The sequence below is a fragment of the Lipotes vexillifer genome, unplaced genomic scaffold, assembly GCF_000442215.2.
Source record: "Lipotes vexillifer unplaced genomic scaffold, Lipotes_vexillifer_v1.1 scaffold197, whole genome shotgun sequence".
NCBI classification, from domain to species: domain Eukaryota; kingdom Metazoa; phylum Chordata; class Mammalia; order Artiodactyla; family Lipotidae; genus Lipotes; species Lipotes vexillifer.
In genome coordinates this window covers 1027499-1047660 of record NW_006781042.1, presented here as the reverse complement: position 1 = coordinate 1047660, position 20162 = coordinate 1027499, and the positions used below count along the sequence as shown (strand labels likewise).

At 52.1% G+C, this 20162-nt stretch overlaps 1 protein-coding gene across 3 annotated transcripts in view; it reads right to left on the bottom strand.

Annotated features, from left to right (window-relative positions):
- The window catches only part of ACTN1 (actinin alpha 1), a 96536-nt gene extending 85230 nt beyond the window's left edge, over window positions 1–11306 (bottom strand). Inside the window, exon 1 of one of the 3 annotated variants that reach the window (XM_007454451.1) lies at window positions 10910–11306. In XM_007454451.1, coding sequence (XP_007454513.1) covers window positions 10910–11014 — 105 coding nt within the window. In that variant the 5' untranslated portion in view covers window positions 11015–11306. The remainder of the gene's footprint in view (window positions 1–10909) is intronic. The other 2 variants (XM_007454450.1, XM_007454449.1) reach the window with 2 other exon arrangements.
- Window positions 11307–20162: the final 8856 nt, after the last annotated feature.

Here is a 20162-nt window from a genome sequence, read left to right as displayed (position 1 = left end):
AAAAAAAAAAAAAAAAAAAAAAAAAATATATATATATATATATATATAGGTAGCTTTCTTTGGGGCTAGAGTTTGGGGCGTCCTCAGGACTTCATGCATGCAAAGATACCTCCAAACAGCCCCGGCCAGCACAGCATCCAGGAGGAAGGGCAGGAAACCAGGGGTCTGGCCCCCACTTCCCTCACCTCCTCCATCTCCCAGCTCCCGGGGCCAAGTCTGGAAAAGCACTTTGGGTTCCTGGAAAGAAAGGCCTTTCCGAAGTATCGGGAACTCTACTGGAAAGTGCCATTATGTATTATCTGGAGGATGTCTGTGGTGTTTGAAAGGGGGCCACTCCCCTGCCAAAGTCAAGGCAGTGGCCAAAAACAACAGCGGGGCTTCTCAGAGCCAGACACACACACACACACACACACACACACACACACACACACACACACACACACGTGTGTGTGCCTGCATTCACGCCGCCACACACATCCTCACTCACTCACTCACAATACTAGAGGTCAAAACAGACACGGGACCTCAAAGCCACTGGCCCTGTCCCCACCAGACCCTCCCACTGTGGGAGGAGGTAGTGATCCCATTTCCTGGTCTTGGGACTTAGAAGAATTAAAAGCCCCACTTCTCTCTCCATCCTCAAACCACAGGCTGTGACATGTGCACATTTCCACACGGGACATGAGGAGAAAGAGTCTGACAGTAACAAGTCCCTTCCCACCCACGTGCAGGACCTGCCACCCCTCTTCCAAGATGGAAAGCCAAGTTCCATTAGGTGACCTGCCTGAAGGGGGCCACCCACCTCGCCGCTCCCTCCCCTCGTGTCATTTCACCTACAGATGATTTGAAAGCAGAGCCCAGCACTGCTCCGTCGGTTATAATCAGCTTTGCCGATGGCTTTTAAAAAGTAAAATTTCAGGCCCATAAAAAACGCTCCCCTGTAATCCCTGGCCTCAAATCACAGGCCTGCGACCACGCTCCACAGCACCAACCACCACGGAACAGTACACACAAGGTGGAGGAGGCTCCCTTCCCTTCCCCACCCCCATCACTTTTCTGCCCTCAGCTGAACTACTCAGGGCCTTTGATTTAGACCCTTAGCTGCAAGGTTCAGAGGGAAGAGGGGGCAGGAAGGGCACTGTCCTCCCCCCAGGGCTGTCCTCTGGCCTGGCCCGCGGCGCTGAAAGCCAAAACTGCTTACCCCAGCCTAAGCCCCCAGACTTTCCCTCATCAGCTTTCTGAACAGCCTCAAAGCTCAAACCAGAACCTCCACCTTTGTGTTTCACAAGCACAGGCTTCTAAAACCAAAATAAACACTGAGCCTCAGCTACCTGGTTCAAAGGGTGCTAGGTTCCCCTGGCGACCAAACAAAGGGGCCGGCAGGAGCAGGTGAACCTTAAGGAACCCAAGCAGCAGAGAAGGAGGGGACGTGGTTGAATTTCATAGCGGGGGAGCCAGTCCCCCAAAGCTGGGAGCAGCTCCAGGAGAGGCCACCGGGGACGTGAGTCTATTCCTGACAGCTACTCCTACTGAAAAGTGGGGAGAAATAAAACTAGAATCCTCCACTACCTTTCCAACCGAGAAAGGGAACTTCGGAAAGGCCCAAACCCACCCCTTTAGCCTCACAGACCCTCAAAGACCTGGATTCAGAACCAACTCTACCCCATTCAGGTTGTGAGAGGTAAAATCACTCCCCCTTTCTGAGCCTCACTTGCTCTGTCTATAAAATGGGGATAAGGCCTCACAAGTCTATTCATCATGATGAATGGAGAGAAAAACCGCATGTGAAAGCGTAAATGTTAAAAATCATAAGCCATATGATGAGTACTTGGTTATATTCCATCTTGACTTGTTCCTTATTTCATTTATATCAGCCATGTATCAATTAAAACGTAACCTCCAAAATAACAAAGGGTGAGTGTACTTATGGTTCAGGGTGGAGTTCCAAGGTCAACCTGCCTGGGTTCATTCATAACCTGGCTTATTACCTGGTCAATCTTGGGCAAGTTACTTAACCTCTCTGAGCCTCAATCTCCCTATCTGTAGTAACAAGGGAAATAAAAGTACCTTTCTCAAAGGGGTTTTTGACAGATTGAGATAATCCAAACCATGCAACCTTCAATCCATGTGAACTATCAGTCTTTTTACTTATTTGGGGAACCAAGACTTTCTTAATAAATACTACTGGCTGATCGTTGGATATAAAACAGACAACTCTCCTTTCCAGCCTTCCTTCTCTCATCTCTTCCCTTCCCTGAAGGTGGATAGTGTTTACATTACCTCCCACATCCTGGGCATGTGAAATGCTTTAAACCAAATGAAAGGTTTGTTTTAAGCACCAAGGGTACCAGCACCTTCATTCCCAGCCCCTCTCACTGTGAGCCTTCTGGCGTGAGCCTGTTATTTTATATCTCTAAGCTCAGGATCTTCATCTATCAAGTGTGATCATCCCACATGCCTTACAAGGCTGTTGTGAATGTTAAATGAGACCACAGAGGACACATCCACCACAGAGGCCACGTGCAAGAGGGATTTCTCCACGTCCCCCTCCCCGACACTGTGGGTGACAGGCCTAGAGAGGACCCCACAACCTCTCAGTGAAGAGTGGATCCCAGCCCAGAAGTAGCCCACTGTAGCCAAGGACCAAGCAGGCGGTTTCCAGGGTAACAGCATCCTCTGCAACTACTCCCGATTTCTGTCCTCGGCTGCCTTTTATTCTCCTCCCGCCTCTGTAGTGGGCTAACTCACCTGTTCCCATTATTGCTAGGCAACCTCTGAGAATGGGCAGCTGCCTCCTGGGGTAGGACCCTGGCCCTGCCCTCCCCTCTTCATGCCTCAGGCCCTGGGGAAAGCTACCCCACTTGGACCCCCCCCCCTGTTAACCCTGGGGATGGCACAAGGTGAGAAGCAATCCCAGGCCAACAAGGCAGGTGCCATGGGACTTGGCCTTGGAGAAATGAGGAAGGCCACCCGTCCTCCCCCCAGCCCAGCCTTCTGTTCGCCTGTTCTTATCGGTGATCGATTCTTAAGCAGTTTCCAAGAAAAAAGGCCACACGATGCTTTTCAAGAAAGCCGCCCTTCTTGATTATTTTACTTTTCTCTTCTCCCACTCACTCACCATGAGCCTGTATCCCTGACCTTAGCGTGGGCTCCCAAGTGAGAGGAGGAGGGGTAAGGATGGAGAGAGCTCTAGGAGATGGGATGACAGGCAACTGTCATTCTCTTCTTATATTAGCATTTTCTGAGGGTTTTTAAAAATTGAGATATAGTTCTTATACCATCCAAGTCACCCATTTAAAGCCTACAGTTCAGCGGTTTTTAGTATATTCACAAGGCTGTGCAACCACCACTGCTATCTAATTCCAGAACGTTTTCATCACTGGGTTTTGTTTTGTATATGTTTGGCTTTGGTTAAATTGTTCCTAGATTCGCAAGCATTTGCTTTATAAGCAGGAGAGCACAGTTTGAGCAGGCAAATCGGGAACCACACTGCCCGGCTACGGACCCCTGCTCCACCTCTCGCTCGCTGTAGGATCTTGGAAAAGTCATGCGGATGCTCCAAGGCAGTTCTGTCATCTGTAAAACAGGGTAACAGTATCCCCCTCGCAGGATTAGATGTGTTAATGCGCGTAGACTCCTTAGCACAGGGCCGGATACTTAGCACATGCTCCGAAAGGGTGAGCCACTGTGATCATTATGAGAAAAAGAATTTCTTCAACTTAAAAGAAAAAGAAAAAAATCCAGTCCTGTTCCTGGCTCTGCTCTCGGGCTGCCGGGACGGCCACTTTCTGCTCATTTGTCTGGGAGTGGCTGGAGCTGGACGAAGGCCTTGCACCATTTGGGGCGGCTGAACGGGGCACAAGGCGGGGGGCAGGTGGGGGTCGAAAGTGCTGCCCGCGTGGCTTTGAGGCCAAAGGGTCACTACCTGGGACTCACTGCCCTGCCCGGCAAGACCCTGCCAGGTAATCCCCAGCCAGGACATGATGGGGGGTGAAGGAAGAACTGGAAAGACAATCAGGAGAGTGCCTGACCAGCCCTCTCCACGCCGTTACCCTCCACCCGCTGAGGCGGGAGGATTCTCGGGCCTGATGCTCGGCCTGAGAACCAGCAAGCAATCTTGGCCGTGTGTTAAGAGGAAGGTGGGCTCCCAGTGTGGCTCTGAGGGTCTCCTGTCCCCGCCACTCCCCAGGTGCCTGGCGTCGGCCACTTTGGGCAATTAGAACTTAGCAGGACCCTGCCTTGGCCGATGGAGACAGCACCCGGGGCTGAATCCCGAGTCCCAGCAGGGTGACCCCGTCTGACCAGAACTAAGGAACCAGGCTACGGGGGTTCCTCTGCCTGCCACCTCTTAGCCGAGACTCCTCTGGGGAGCTCCAGACTGGACTGGGCTTCCAGCACCCCAGGTGAGTAACTCAGCCCAGCTCCTGCGGCCCTTCCTGCAGCGATGTGGGCCCACTGACCACACCCCAAGGGGATAAAAGCAGGGCCCTGGGAAGGCTCCCTGACACCACGGCCCTGGGCCGCACGCACACCAGGTCCCAGGAGAACCTTGGGCAGGTCGCACACGGGGACAGCTCGGGTGGCGTTGGTCCCAACTAACACCACACCTGCGCAGAGGTGTGGGGCTCCAGAGCCCAACCTGTGAGCCGTACAAACAGCCTGGCCTCTCAGGAAGGCAACAGGTCAGCTCCGCGATGGGCAAAGAGAATGGGGGGAGGAGGACAAGGACGGAAAACAACGGCAGGGTGTTCCAATGCCACGCCCCCGGCTGTGACTGGCATGGCCTGGTGGGATTTTCTGTCTTTCTGGTTCCCTCTGCACCTAAACTGTCATTTCCACAACCCCACATGGGTGGAGCATCTGACACCTAACAGGGGTTTGATCAGCGCTGACTGACTGACCTCACAGGAGAAATGGTCCATGTTCTCACATTGTGAAGGGGCTAGAAGGTAAGGAGCAGAGACACGGCTCTTCCCTAGAGACACAGTAGCAGGTCTGTGGCTGGGTCCTGTCTCAGGCCACCCTACCCTGGCAGGGCAGGAGGCACCAGGTCTCATGTGACAAGTCCTCCAGCCAGGTTTGTGGTTTGTGGCCACTGGCCAGGCGCCCAGCCCCAGGCCTTCCTCGAGAAGCTGGAAAGAGGAGGCCCAAATCCCAACCACAAATCCCAAACGACAGGACGCCCATTTGGTTTGACCTCCTCACACAGAACAGCCCCACAAGGAAGGTCCCAGCGGTGAGGGCCTCTCCCAGCCTCGTCCCATTGAGCACAGCCTTGGCAGCCTTCCTCAAGAAGTCAGACTTCAGGAAATGAGTTTCCTCCTTTTCCCTTTTGAAAAGGCTGGATCCTACAAACCCATCTCGAGTGACCAGCAGGCCCTCAACGTCTCATCATTCCTCAGAACTGGAAAGTCTGCTTCGCCCTGTGCTCCGGGCACTCACACATCTATCTGTCCAGGGCAGGGACGGTGGCAGCCTCCACCCACAGCCCTGATGATCTAGGCCTCGTCCATCTCTTCTCTCTCTCTTTCGGGCTGTCAATCACTTCACCAACCAGTGGGGCACCTGTGCTCCGCACACCCATGTGGGACAGGTTTCAGAGAGGAAGCGGCTGTAACTGGTCCTGGAGCAAAGCAGGGCTGGGTAAGCAGCTGGGGGTGTGGGCCAGACCCAAAGAATGGCCTCAGCTAATTATCAGAGGGGGCTGCAGACATTCTAGAATTGTCTCTTTTAGAGGAAATCCATTCTCTGAGGTCATTTTACCTGTATTACAACCAGCTGACAAAGTTTTTAAGCTAGGGAAAGGGTAGGCAAGGGATTCTATACCATTCTATAGGTAAAGGTACTGAGCAGCTGGAGAGGTCAGGTGACACTGAATGAGCCAGAGCTGACTTCGGGGTCAAAGGTCAAGGACAACACAACTCCCACACCCTTCTAGTCAACCTGGTCTCCTTCTGAAATGGGTTTATATACTACATCTTATCTCAGAGCATCATGGGTAAAGGCCATAGCAAATCTGGTCCTCAAAATAAGTTAACACTTATTGAGCACTCACTATATGCTAGGTGCTACCCTACACACATTACTTGGTTTAAACCTCTACGCAGCTATTTCAAGTGGCAACAATTATGATCCCCATTTCCCGCTTGGCATCAAGAGGCACAGAGCAGGTAAGTGATTCACCCAGGATCACACCACTAGTCAGTGGAGGGGCCAAGACCTGAACCCAGTGTGCCCAAGAGCATGTCCGCCTGCAGAGGTTGGAGCCAGGGTCCAGCTCCAGGATGGGTGTTTTATCTGGAATGTAAAGCATTTCATCCCAATCTCCACCCCCCTGGCCCAGAGTTGGGAGCCATGCATGATGCCATTTATCCAATTGTTTGCATCATTTCTGGACCATGTACAACAGGCCTGACTCTCTGCCAGGCAGAGCACAGGACAGGCTGGGTCCCTGCTCCCATGGACACGGGCACAGAGTGAAGCAGGAAGGAGTGGAGAACACTGGGGGTATGAGGATGGAGACGATGGCCAATTCTCTCCTCTCTTAGGCTTTATCTCCACCAGGCATCACTCTGGCTTTAGAAGTCCTAACCTCCTACCTTCAGGGTAAGCAGACGTCCCACTCCTCCCCAGGTAAACCCACCCACAGCAGGCCCTCCCCTCTTTGCAGTCCTCCATCTTGATCGGTGGCCTTGGTAGCTCCTGGGATGACGGTCTCACAGTCCAGAAGCAAGTGTAAACAAAGTGGCCTCTCTTCCTGCCACATCCCCTGACAACCTGGCTTGACGTGGGTACAGAATCAGCATATGGGCCTATTTACAATCACCTTCTTTCACCTGCCAGGGCCGCCTCTCTGTTTGAACTTCCATCAGCTCAACAAATATTATTTAAGGTTCTACATGTTAAAAAAAAAAAAAAAAAAAAAACAGGGGTTGGCACCTGTGGGAATACACATTAAACCAGAACCTCCAGGATTTAAGAGGGAAGAGAGAGAATAAAACTGAACAGCAGGGGGACTTCCCGGGGGACTTCCCTGGTGACGCAGTGGTTAAGAATCCGCCTGCCAACACAGGGGACCACGGGTTGGAGCCCTGGTCTGGGAAGATTCCACATGCCACAGAGCAACTAAGCCCGTACGCCACAACTACTGAGCCTGCGCTCTAGAGCCCGCGAGCCACAACTACTAAGCCCCACGCGCCCTAGAGCCTGTGCTCCACAACAACAGAAGCCACTGCAATGAGAAGCCCGCGCACAGCGACAAAGAGTAGCCCCCGCTCGCCGCAACTAGAGAAAGCCCGCACGCAGCAACAAAGATCCAACGCAGCCAAAAATAAAAGTTAATTTATTAATTAAAAAAAAAAATTGAACAGCAGAAGCTGCCATTTTACATATTCTCTGCTGTCAGCCCAGCAGGGACATATTAGCTCCTTTTTATAAATAAGAAATTGGAGGCTGAGAGAGGTTAAGTTAACTTGCCCAGGGCCACAAGCCTAAAAGTGTAAAGCCAGGATGCTACTCAAAATCTATGCCCTCTCCAGCCCACCTGACCCCGGGCATGCATGCGAGTGCGCACACGAGGACGTGGGTGAGATCCACATGAGGGAATAAAGTGGGGACTATGGTCATCCCCCTAAAATGGGCCCCTAGAAAAGGTGACTTTGGCACTCAGCCTCGAAGATCAGAAAGACTGTGAAAGCCGGTAAACTTCCCCAATCCACTGCATTTTGTGTCTGGAGGCAGGGAGTCCAGCATGATGAACTCTGCACTGAAACATTCTTTGAAGGGACAAGCCGTGGCCAACCTGAGGCAGGTTCTTGAGTCATGCCTGCTGCCTGCACGAACTTCTACCTGCATCTGCATCAGCCTTACCGTTTGCCCATGAAGTCATTTAATCTGACGCCCGTTAAGAGCCCCGAGGGGTGGGCAGGGCAGGCACACGGCCAGAGGAGGAAACAGAATGAAAGGGCCACGAGGACAGGGACCTCACCTGTCTAGTTCACTGCTCTACCCTCAGCACCTGGAACTGGGCCTGGCCCAGAGTAGGTGCTCCAAAAGTATGTGCTGAAGTTTCTAGTAACAGCTCAGAGAAGTGAAAATGACTTGCCCGAAGTCTCACACATAGCACTGATTGTACCAGGGCTAAAAACAGGGTCTTCAGCCTCCCACCCAGTGGCCTTTGTATCCCACGGCACTGTGTCTTCCTCCTCCCCGCCCTCACCCCCAGACTCACTCTCCGGCCTGCATCTGGAATGGTCGGCCTCTGTCCACTCGTTAACTCTGGTCCCACTCAACCCTCACCTCCCATGGTCAGCAGGGAGGGTGTCAAAAGCACCAAGTTACTTTGAGTCTGATCCTCCACTTGTACCACTTTATATCCCCACCAGCCCTCTGAGAACTAGGGGAAATGTGCAGAAACTGAGAGGTAACAATTAATGGCAGGAAAAAAACAAACCCACCAAAGCAGGTGTTGGCTCCTCTTGGTCCGAGATCTTTGCAGGGTTGGATGCCAGACCCAGCTTTCCGGCCTCTCTCACCAACAAGGAACAAGTGAGGGGAAGCTGCCTGCCCAGAACACGGCGGCATCCCAGACCCACCGTGCACCCGTCAGGACGCTGGGCTGGTTACTTCCCCCTCTGCCCCTTATTTCTTCATCCTCACGTGTGCCCAGCTCACAGAGCTGTTGGCAGTAACAACTGAAACAATATATATGATTAGAAGAGTGCCTGGCACACATCAGCCAATGCCAGCTCTTGGAACTATTGAGTTTTTCCCTAGATAACCAACTTTCCCAGGTGACCCTGTTCCCACCTCGCTGCCCAAAAGCCTGGTGCACACTCACTACCACCCAGGTCAGGGTTTTTGAGTGTGAGTGCGGGTGTGTGTGTGTGTGTGTGTGGAGAGAAAGAGACTATATAATTTTTCTCCCCAACTACTTTTAATATATTCATTCATTCATTTGATAATAATGAGTACTGTGTGCAGGTCCAGTGCCCGGTGCTTAGTCCCACAGTCCTTAAAAGGACCTAATTCCTAATTCTTGGGCAGTCCTGTCACTCCTGCCCCACCAGGCACACAGTAGGTGTTGGGCAAACAGAAAATTTTCCTCTTCTACTGCCCATGGAAGATCCCAAGATATCTACCACATCCTAATCCCTAATTCCACCCCTCACGTCCAATTTAAAATCTATTCTCAAGAAAGCTGCATCTTGGGGCCGGGGGGTGGGGGGGGGAGAGCCCCACCCTTTCCCGCATAGGAATCTCCAAATCACTCCCTTCTCAATTTCACCAACAGCCCAACTGACCCAGGAGATAAACCGGGTGAGGAAGGACTCACCTCTCCCCCAGCTCTCCCAGAGGGGCCGACAGGAAGAGGGGGAGGGGTGTTTGAGCAAAGAAGTCAGCTCGAAGCCCGGGAACCCTCGGATGCGGCCAGAGGGCTGAGTCCAGGAGAAGCCAAGACCCTGGAGCTCAGGTCCCCGGCTTCGGGAAGCCCTTTGTGCGCGTGTTTTAAATTACCTCTTCTTGTCTGATGAAGTGAGTAAAAGGGCGCCGTTTCAGGGCTTAGGATTCCTGAGTGAGCTAATACAGGATGCCTTTGGCTGAAAAAACCTTCAGTCGGCTCCCTAAACTCCCCCCCCTTTTAAGTTTAAAAAAGGGAATGAATGTTACCATTTTTGGACATGAGCTTTCTCCCTCAAGCCCAGCCCTAACCGCACTATCCAGAGGGACGCGCCATCCTGTCCCCCCCTCATTCCCAGATCAGCAGAGGGGTGGAGGTGGGGGGTTGGGGGGTAAGGAGGGACCGGATGGGAGCGGGGGAGGGGGAGGGGGGTGTTCAGGGTACGTGGCCGCCTGGGGCAAGAGCTCACCGCGCAGGAAGGAAACAGGGACAGGGTTGGGGCGCCCTCCGCCCCCCCCCCCCCTGCCGATGCAGGGGACGTGGGTTTGTGCCCCCCCAAACAAGGGTGGGTTGTGAACTCTTCCTGCCACCGGCCACTGTGCCTGGGCCCCATCGCCAGCTCCGAGCCCAGCGCCGGTGGCGGAGCGCGCCCTCGCACGCGGCGCCTGGGACGCGCCTCGCTGGCTAAGCATGGAGCCCCAGTGACTGACCCCAAATATCCCCGGAGACAATGCCTTGCCCTAGAGCCCCTCGACTCAGATCAAGTTGCCCAAATTCGCGATCTCCCGGGAATGAGAGGCAGGACGCAGACGGAAGCCCATCTCCGCTCGCAGCTACCAACCACTGAGTTAAGCAATAAAACGGTTTGCCGTCCTGACCCCGCCCCCCCCCAGGGCCCGCTGGGGAGCTCGCGTTTGCCCCCGGGTTCTCTCGACCCCAACCCCATTCTGGCAGGTCCACCTCCAGGCAGACCCAGAGGAGGCTGCCAATCCCGCCGGCGCCCGCTTCCCCTTCGACCTGCGGGCAGGGCGGGGAGGACCCGTGCAGCATGTCCCCTCCAGGTACCAAGGCGACCCAGGAAGTGCGCTGCCACCGCACGCCATACGGAAAGGCGGTCAAGGGGCGGGGAAGGGAAGGGAAAATCGATCCGGAGCTAACAGCCACCGAGCCGGGGACTCAGCCCCAGCCTCCCGAGCACCGCCCCTGCGCCATGCCCTCCCGGGGCTGGTGCGATTGTATAGCCGGGTGGCCTGGATAGCCCGCCCCAACGCGACCTGCCCGCCGGCGGCCCCACCTCCCCGCGCTTGGCCTCGGCGTTCGCGGGCTCTGGGACCCGGGCGCTCCCCCTTCCGCCCCGCGCCTGTAACCCAACACCCCTCCTCGCTGCGGCCGCGCATCCCCCGCCCCCGCTCGTGCGCGCCTGGAACCGGTTCGCAGCCGGGAGCCCAGAGCCCTGCGGGCGGAGTGGCCCGGGGCTGAGAGCTGCGGTAGGCTGGGGCGGTTGCTGACCTTTCTCTGCTGCTTTTCCCAGGCTGGGTCCAGGAGCAGGTCTCGATCCCAGTCCTCCTCGGGCTGCATGTAGTCATTGGTTTGCTGGGAATCATAATGGTCCATGATGGTGAGCGCGTGCTAGGGGCTGGATTTCTTCCTCCACCTTCTCTCCTGGCGGCGGCTGCTGCGGCTTGCTGCCCCGGCGTGGGGAGGGAGTCGGGGATGGGCTGAGCTGGGCAGGGCTGGCGGGGCCGGGCTAGCTCCCCTGCGCCCGGTTCCGCCGCGGCGCTGCTCGCGAAGGCGGCTGCTAGGGGCGGCAGCGGCGGCGGCGGCTGCGGGTCGAGCTCGCTGACTGCCTGCCTGTAGCGGCCGCTCAGACCTAATCTCCACGCACACTGAGCGAGGCGGACACACTGGCGCTGCGGGAGCAGAGGCGGGCGGGGGCGAGGGGAAGGGGCAGAGCCCTCCCGAGGTTCTCCATTGGCCAGGCCGAGTTGCCCAAACTTCCCCCCATCGCCTCTCATTGGGAATTCCTGGCATCCGTCAGCCGGGCCGCGGCGCATATAGGTGGACTGGGCGGCCCCCTCCGGGCGCGCACGCCCCCGCCCACTCCCCGGGTTCCCACTCCCCCGCGGCTCATGTGACACCAGCTTAAGCTGAACGGTACCGAAGCCGCGGGACGCCTCCCCGAGCTCGGGGACCGAGCGGGCGCGCGCTCGGGAGCCCCAGGAGCCGCCGGGGGATTGGACACTCTCCCCGCGGACACGAAGGCCCCGAACTCTGGCGCGCCGGCGTCCTGTGCTCCCGCGCGCGCTCCAAACCCCAGAGTGCCAGGAGCTGGAGGACAGATGCTATGAAACCCGAAGAGCATTCCATTTTCTCTTTCCCAGGGTCCGGAGAGGTCGGCACCCAAGGAAGGGGGGCGGGAAGTGCCGGAATGGAAAGGAATTTCCTGGGAATTTCCTGATTCTGCCGCCCCGCCCCGCCCTGCGCGACCCCGCAGACCCCTGCCCTCCCGGAGCCAGGTTTCTTGCCAGCCAACTGCGCTCAGAGGCCACACAGCTTTGCCGCCTCGCCGCGGGGTCCTTTGCCGCCCGCCCTTGGGCTCAGGGGCTATGTCGCTCAGCTTTCCGGGATCCCCTGCGAGTCCCCGCGGGCTGGCAGGGCTCGAGCTACCCTCATATACACCTCGGCAGCATCCCAATAATTCCGAGTGATCTACCTACGCCACGTCCCTCCAACACACACCCCTGACTGATGGAGAAACTGAGGTTCAAAGAGCTGAGCTTAAAAAGGGTTTATCAGGTTCTCTGGACTCCACAGGCCAACCCTGTAATCTTATGCCTGACAAACAAAGCCATACTGTTATTGGAGAAGGAGGGAGGGCAAGATTGACGAAACACCTTTAACTTCTTGGTGCCTGCCTGGGCTTCCTTCCTCAGGCCTAGTAAGAGGGAGGTCTACCCAGTGGGCTCCAGCAGTGACAGACACCAAGAAGATGCAGGCCTCACACCCTGGTGGGCTCCTCAGAGGGGTAGCAAGAAGGCTTCCAATAGCTTATGCACAGAGTAGTGCTTAATCTCTATTTGTTCCCCTGAGGGATGACTGGGTCTACTGCAGAAACGCAAGTGTGTCAGTCCAGAGGTGAGTGAAGTTAGAAAGGGCCGTGAATTAGGATACCTGAAAGGCCACAGATGGAAAAGGTGAAGAAACTGCCTGTGACTCCCAGGAGAGCCAGCTGATGCTGTTGTAAGCAGATATGGTTAGTACAGATATGGGTGGTGCTGTCGCTCCCTGCATCATTAGTCAATCTCGCACGTTTATGCAAGTGTCACTGGTCAGCACTGTGCCTGCCACAAGTCCCTGGCTGAGGAAGCAGAACCACGGAGACAGCAGATTTGTGGACTATTTCATATTTTATATCCGCTTCTAAACTATGGCTCTAAACCTGACATAGAGGGTAATGATGGCGCCGTATCCATTCATTCACTCAAATATTTGCTGAGTACCATCCGTGTGTCAGGGGATGTGCTGGATGTTATGCATCTAGAGATGAAAAAGACACACTCCCTGCCCCCATGCAGCCCTGCAGAGACAGACACAGAAACAAAAATATACTGCAAGGAGATAGATAGTTCCCCGGCCAGCGGATACAGAGTGGGGCACAGAGGGCAAGCTTTGAGCCCAGCATAGGAAAAGAGGCTCCAGGTATCACCTTTTGGAGGAGGTGAAATTCAAGTGAGCCTTAAAGAACAAGAGTCAGCCAGACAAAGAAGAGAGTGGGAGGTTATTCCAGGCAGAAGTAACAGTGTGAGCTAATACATGGGGGCAGGAAACCATGGTATAAAAGGCATGCTTAACATTTCAGCATGGCTAGACTAGAAACTCAAGGCAAGGATGGTCAAGAGGTGGGGCTGGAGAGGTGGGCAGCAGCCAGAACATGAAGGCCTCCTGTGCCTTGTGAAGTGTGGCCCTGAGGGGAACAAGGCTGGCTGGAAGCTGTGACAACCAGTTGCAAAGGAATTGCAATAATCCAGATAGGAATGGTATCTTAGCCCATTTGGGCTACTACAACAGAATACTGTAGATCACATGGTTTAAACAAGAACATTTATGTCTCCCAGTTTTGGAGGCTGGAGAAAGTCCATGATCAGATTTGGTGTCTGGGGAGAGCATGCTTCCTGGTTTAAAACCAGCCATCTTCTCACTGTGCCTCACATGGTGGAAGGGGCAGGGAGCTCCCTATGGTCTCTTTTATAAGGGCACTAATCCCACTCATGAGGGCTCTGCCCTCGTGACCAAATCATCCTCCTCATACCATAATATTGGGGGTTAGGATTTCAACATATGAATTTGGTTGGGAGGGACATAAACACTGAGTATTTAGCAAATGGAGGCGAGTGGATAGACAAGAAATACTTGATAAAACTGAGAGGCCTAGGAGTTTGGATGTGAGCAGGAGAGAGAGGAGCAGGCGAGAGAGAGGAGTCTTTGCTGCTCTCAACAAATGTTTTTGTTTGGTTGGTTGGTTTTTTGTTTGTTTGTTTTTGTTATGTTTTGTTTGGCCACGCGGCTTGCAGGATCTTAGTTCCCCGACCAGGGATTGAACCTGCACCCTCAGCAGTGAAAACGCAGAGTCCTAACCCCTGGACTGCCAGGGAATTCCCTCAACAAATGTTTGATATGGGACAGACCATGCACTTTACCTATATTATTTAAGCTCCACCTGTGATGTGAGAATGTCTCCATCTTACAGAGAAAACCAACTAATGCTCAGAGAGGTAGCTAACTAGTCCAAAGTTATATGTGACTCCTAAAACCATGCCTTTAACACTGGGATAGTTGCGCGTGCGCGCGCGCGCACACACACACACACACACACACACACACACACACGATATTTGGCAATGTCTGGAGACATTTTTGGTTGTCACAATTGGTGGATTACTATTAGCATCCAGTGGTTAAAGGCCAGGGATACTGCTAAACATCCCACAGTGGACAGGACAGTCTCCCTACAACAAAGAATGATCCAGCCCAAGATATCAGCCATACCTAGGTTAAGAACCAGTGTTTTAGCCATAGATTTCTAGTTTAGAGGATCTGGTGAATGGTGGAAGTACAATCAATTGAGATAAAGAATTTTAGGTTTGGGAGCAGAATCATGGATGCAGTTTGAACCCACTGAACTGGAAGTGCTCTGAGAATGTCCAGAGTCAGCTGTCCAGCAGGCAGGTGATGGCACAGCCCTGACCTGAGGGGAAACAGTGTCTGAAAGTCATCTGACTACGGATAGTATGGACACCATGAGAGCTCTTCTTCTGCTGAGAAGAGCGCCCAGCAGAACCCAGAGGATCAGGACTTAGAAAGGAAGTGTAAAGAACAAGGACCCCTGGAAAGAGAGGAAGTGGTCGGCAGGAGCGCAGGACAACATGGTGTCATAAAAATCCAGAGTGAAGCTTCAAAGTGAGGGGCATCGGCAACGTCAGATATGGCAGAGAAGCCGGGAAAGTAAGGCCTGAAAAGTTGTTTTTAGACTCATACAGTATGCACACTTTGGTTTCTGGATTTTTCACTCAGGTTAATGTCTGTGAGATTTGTTTATGTTGTGGTTTGTATCAATAGTTGATTTTTTTCTTTGTTTTTCATTTTCTATTTTTTCCTCCTGTGTAGTATTCCATTGTATAAGCATATGCTAACTAAGTTATCTGCTCTCCTGTCAATGCATTTTATTGTTTCCAATTTGAAACTATGAATAAAGCTGCTATGAGCAGTTTTATGTTTCTATGTGTGTTTTTGATGAACATATGCATTAATTTCTCTTGGGTATATATATACCTAGGAAGGGAGTTGTTGCATCATAGAGTAGATATGTGTTTCTTTTTAGTGGATATTGCCAGTTTTTCAAACTGCCTGTAACAATTTACTCTCCAAGCAGCAGGATGTGAGAATTTCAGTTGCTCCACATTCTCCTACCACTTGGTGTTATCAAAAAAAAAAAATTTTTTTGTAAAATTTTAGCCATGATGAGGGATGAGTAGTGGTCTCTTCTTATGGGTTTAATCTGTTCATATGTTTATTGACCATTTGAATCAATAACTGTCACTCCCACTGCCACTGATAATAGAAATTGATTTTTTTAGCTGCTTGAGATAGATGATGACATGCATATTTTATTAGTTTCCCCAAATTTAATTCACTCATTCATTCATTCATCAAATATTTATCAAGCAACTGCTCTACGCACAGCACTGGGCTGGAGAGTAAAGATACAAGAGCAAACAAGAAAGATGTGGTCCTCTCTCTCTTAAAGTAGGTAATAGATGCTTAGTAAATATTCCATGAATGCTTGTCTGGGGAGGCTGTTTGGCCCCTGATGGGAGCTGTTTTGGTTTCCATTGGAGCAGGTCCATTATGACTTTTCAATAAAAGAAGGTTAAGAAAAACAGCTCCAAAAAAAAAAAAATCCCCAGGGTCACATGGGCAGCCCAAGTAAGATAAGATCATAAAGGAAAATGAGAGGGTTCATCTGGGGAACCACCCTGACTCCTTTCTTCCCAGAGGCTCAGCCTTTCTTGCCCCTTTTCCATCCATCCTTTGGATTTCTCTGGATGCGATGACAAAGGAACCAAGACTGTGGGCAGAGGTCTTGCCGTTCTACAGGCCAATGGGTGTGAATCAAGACTGAAGGTGTCTGCTCAAGTCCATGGCCGGGAAGCGAATACTCAGGTCCTTTCCACCAGCTGGGGCTTTCTCTGGAGTTGCTCAAAGAATGGAACTCCCGGCTCAACAGCAGCAGGCTCTGGGACGCTAGCCCAGTCCATTACCAGCACTCCCGGCAGCCCCAATCCAGCCGGTGATGAATCACCCAGAAAGCCAGAAGTGCTTTGCTGCTGAAAGAACCTACCTCTGGAATAGATGACCCAGCTTCCCTTAGAAAGAGGGAGGAATTACGATGTCTGTGAGCTCTGGGAGTACTTACCAAGCACCTGCTTTGTGCCAGGCAGAATACTAGGAGACTCAAAGAAGAGCCCTGGTCCTCCCAAACCTCCAGGTCTAGCTGGGACCAAACCATGGGCTTCCTCCCCTAGAATTCATCCATCCAACGGATAGTTACCGACGGCACAGTCTGAGGGTAAAAATGAACTGGATTGACATATACAGGGACATAAACAATGCAGAGTGCCACAGCCACTCCAATGCTCCTCAGGCCCTTCTTCTTACCCCGCCATGAGTAACTGACCACACAAGGCCCTGTGGGGAAACACAGACATGTAGGATCTGCAAGACTCTGGAAACTAAAAGCCCAGAGATCTGGGGGTTTCCTTCATTGTGTCCTGAACCTCTGACCTTACAGCCTAAGGCTCCTTATGGGCTCTTCCTAAGAGCTAAGGACATGGTTGTATTTGTAGAAGGCTGGAAGAATAGGGGAAATCACTACTTGGGTTTCTAGCTCAGAAGGTCAGAGGCCTCAGTTTTTTCCAGTCCCAATAGCAATCTAATTCATTAACTCACTTTCCCCTGAGCTCCCACAGGACACCATTTGTAAGTGAGATAGCATTTGTTGCTTTATTGTTGTCCTTTGCCCACATTTCATCTCCTACTGTTCCTATGCAGTCTTACCCCTCTACTGGCCCCCACATAGTGTACTACAGGGCCTAGCACACAAAAGGTGCTCCAGTTCAATCTTTGCTGAAAGAAAAATGGCCCGAGTCAAATGCCATCTCTGTGCCTCCTTTTCCCCCATCAACCTGTGGGAGGCTCTGGGAAGCCAGTCTTCTGCCATAGTCCATGTAAGCATTTCACCAGTCCTCTGACCTCCCAAGAAACCAGTGCTGGAGAAAGTGACTAGGCCATCATCCTCCTGCGCCCCAGCCAGCAGCTCTCAGACCTCAGGCCTAAGTCCTCAGCCACCGGTACCAGTTCCTGCCCCTCCCACCACAGGCCCATCAGGGGAGGAAAGAAGACAATCAACAGTGTCCCTCCTGCAGAATCTTTACTAAAAGACTGGCCTGGAGCAGGCAGAAAACTTTCTTTGGTTCTCATGCTCTGCCCAGCTCTCAGGTCTTAGACCTCAGGTGATGGAACATCTGGCCTCTCTGGTACCCTCTTTTCCATCTTTTCTGCATATATCTCTCCCCCAAAGTCCAGGGGTCAATCCAAGCAGAAGCCTCAGAAATCTCCCCCTCAGATAGGCACCCTGAGGTCAACTCTGTGAGCAGGAGATAGTCGTGCCTGGTGGCTGCCCAACCTGAGCCCTCCAAGGAGAGCGGGGAGCTCTCCCCCAGCTCTCTCTAGTTCCCAGCAAATACTGCAGCAAGACACCCAAATCACAGCTGGGAAATTCCTGGTGAGTAGTATACCCCAACCTCCACCCCCTTGGGAGGTGGCAAGGGAGTGAGTTCCATGGGAGTCTGATCAACCCCAGCTTCCCCCGCTTAGCAACTGGGTCCCACTGGTCTTCCACAGAAGCTCAACCCTAGAGACCTTCTAAGGTCACTCCATGGAAATAAAGGGATAGCTTTTTGGAAGCAGGTGTCCTTAACTGGGCGCAGGAGGGGGTGAGGGTATCAGAAGACATGAGCTCCTCACCTGCAAATTGAGAGAGCTGGACTCACCACCTGGTCTTTGAGCTCTGAGCTCTGTTCTAAGAATATCCTCCTTAGGCTCCTCCTTCAGATCTCCAATGACCAGAGGGTTTGAGTCTTTGGAAACAGTGTTTCTCAATCTGGAGTACTCAGTTCCTTTATAAAGGATACAAATTTTCACAAAGCTACTTAATTTTTGTTTTAATGTTCCTTAAACGTACACAAACATAAAACTAGGCACAAGCTCTTTTCTTTTTGGCCACATCACACCGCATGCAGAACTTCCCCAACCAGGGATGGAACTCGTGCCCCTGCAGTGGAAGCACAGAGTCTTAACCACTGGACCACCAGGGAAGTCCTAGGCACAAACTTCGTAAGGTTGATGATTGAGATAAAATCAAAACAAGCTTACAAATTGTATTTAACAGAAACTATAAAACCAGTAAGACTCAAACAAGCCATATTAATTTAAATGTGACTGTTGCTATTTGCTGAAATTAAACTACGACTCCCAGCATGATGTAAGTTCTGACTGTGGTAGAGCAGGTGCTTTTTTCGCATTCAGGATACCTGTATCACAAAGTGCCAGGCGATGACTCAATTCTCCTATTACTTTCTCTATTTGAACCACCACATCAAGGCATCATTTAACCTTCATTTGGTAGGAACACACTGTCATGCACTAAGTTCTCCTCTGCTGTTTTCTCATTAGCACTCCACAATTAAAGTTTTTTGTTTGTTTGTTTTTTGTTTTTTTTGCGATACGCGGGCCTCTCACTGCTGTGGCCTCTCCCATTGCGGAGCACAGGCTCCGGACGCACAGGCTCCGGACGCGCAGGCTCAGTGGCCATGGCTCACGGGCCCAGCCGCTCCGCGGCATGTGGGATCTCCCCAGACCGGGGCACGAACCCGTGTCCCGTGCATCGGCAGGCGGACTCTCAACCACTGCGCCACCAGGGAAGCCCCACAATTAAAGTTTTTAAAATTCTTTTTAATCTTTTGCCAACGGGAGCCTTCTCTCAGGTTTCAATGTCCTTACCTTGAATCACCTTCATCCCACCTACTTCCCAGGATGGCTGTGAAAAATCATTCATTTATCCAAGCATTATGTATCGAGTACCTACTCTGGGCCAGATACAGTCCTAGACGCAGAGGGTATAGCAGAGACCAGAACATACAAAAATCCCTGCCCTATGGAATCACATTCCAATGGGAGAGACCAAGAGTAAGATAAATGAGGAAAATAATATGATAGTATTCAGGAAAAAATTAAGCAGGGAAGGGGAATAGAGGGTGTGGGTTTTCCAACAATACCACGGAATTCTTCACCACTAGCTGGGTGTCCTACACATAATTTAACTCAGTTCTGACCCCATCTACCTGGAGACAGTGTCAGATCTCACAGGTCAAGTCTCAGTCCTATGGGACTTCAAATGCCAATCGAAAGGCAGGGTTGCCACCTGTGCTTCTGACCCACCAGCTATAGAGTCTGAGGTTCTCACGTCCGCCTCCCTGGGTTTGATTAATTTGCTAGAGTGGCTCAGAGAACTCAGAGAAACATTTTACTTACTAGATTACCGGTTTACTATAAAAGGATATAATTCAGGAAGAACCAGATGGAGGAAGGCCATAGGGCAAGATGTGGTGCTTTGTTTTTGGTTTTGTTTTTTTGGCTGTGCCGTGTGGCATGTGGGATCTCAGTTTCCTGACCAGGGATTGAACGTGCACTCCCTGTATTGGAAGGCAGATTCTTAACCACTGGACCACCAGGGAAGTCCCGGGGTGGAGTTTTTATGTCCTCTCTGGGCACACCATCTCCCCAAATCACCGCGTGCTCACCAACCCAGAAACTCTCTGGAAACACCCTCCAACCCCAACCCTGTCCTTGTTGGGTTTTTATGGAGGCTTCATTACATAGGCATGATTGATTAAATCATTGGCCACTGGTGACTGAGTCAACCTCCAACTGCTCTCATTTCCCTGGAGGTCTCAGGAGTGGGGCTGAAAGTTCCAACCCTCCAATAACACAGTCGGTTCCCCTGGCAACCAGCCCCCATCCTTAGGTGCTTTCCAAAACTCATCTCATTACCATAAACTCTGATGTGGTTGAAAGGGGTTTGTCATGAATTTCAAGATATCTTTACTGCTCTTACCACTTAGGAAATTTTGAGGGTTTTAGGAGC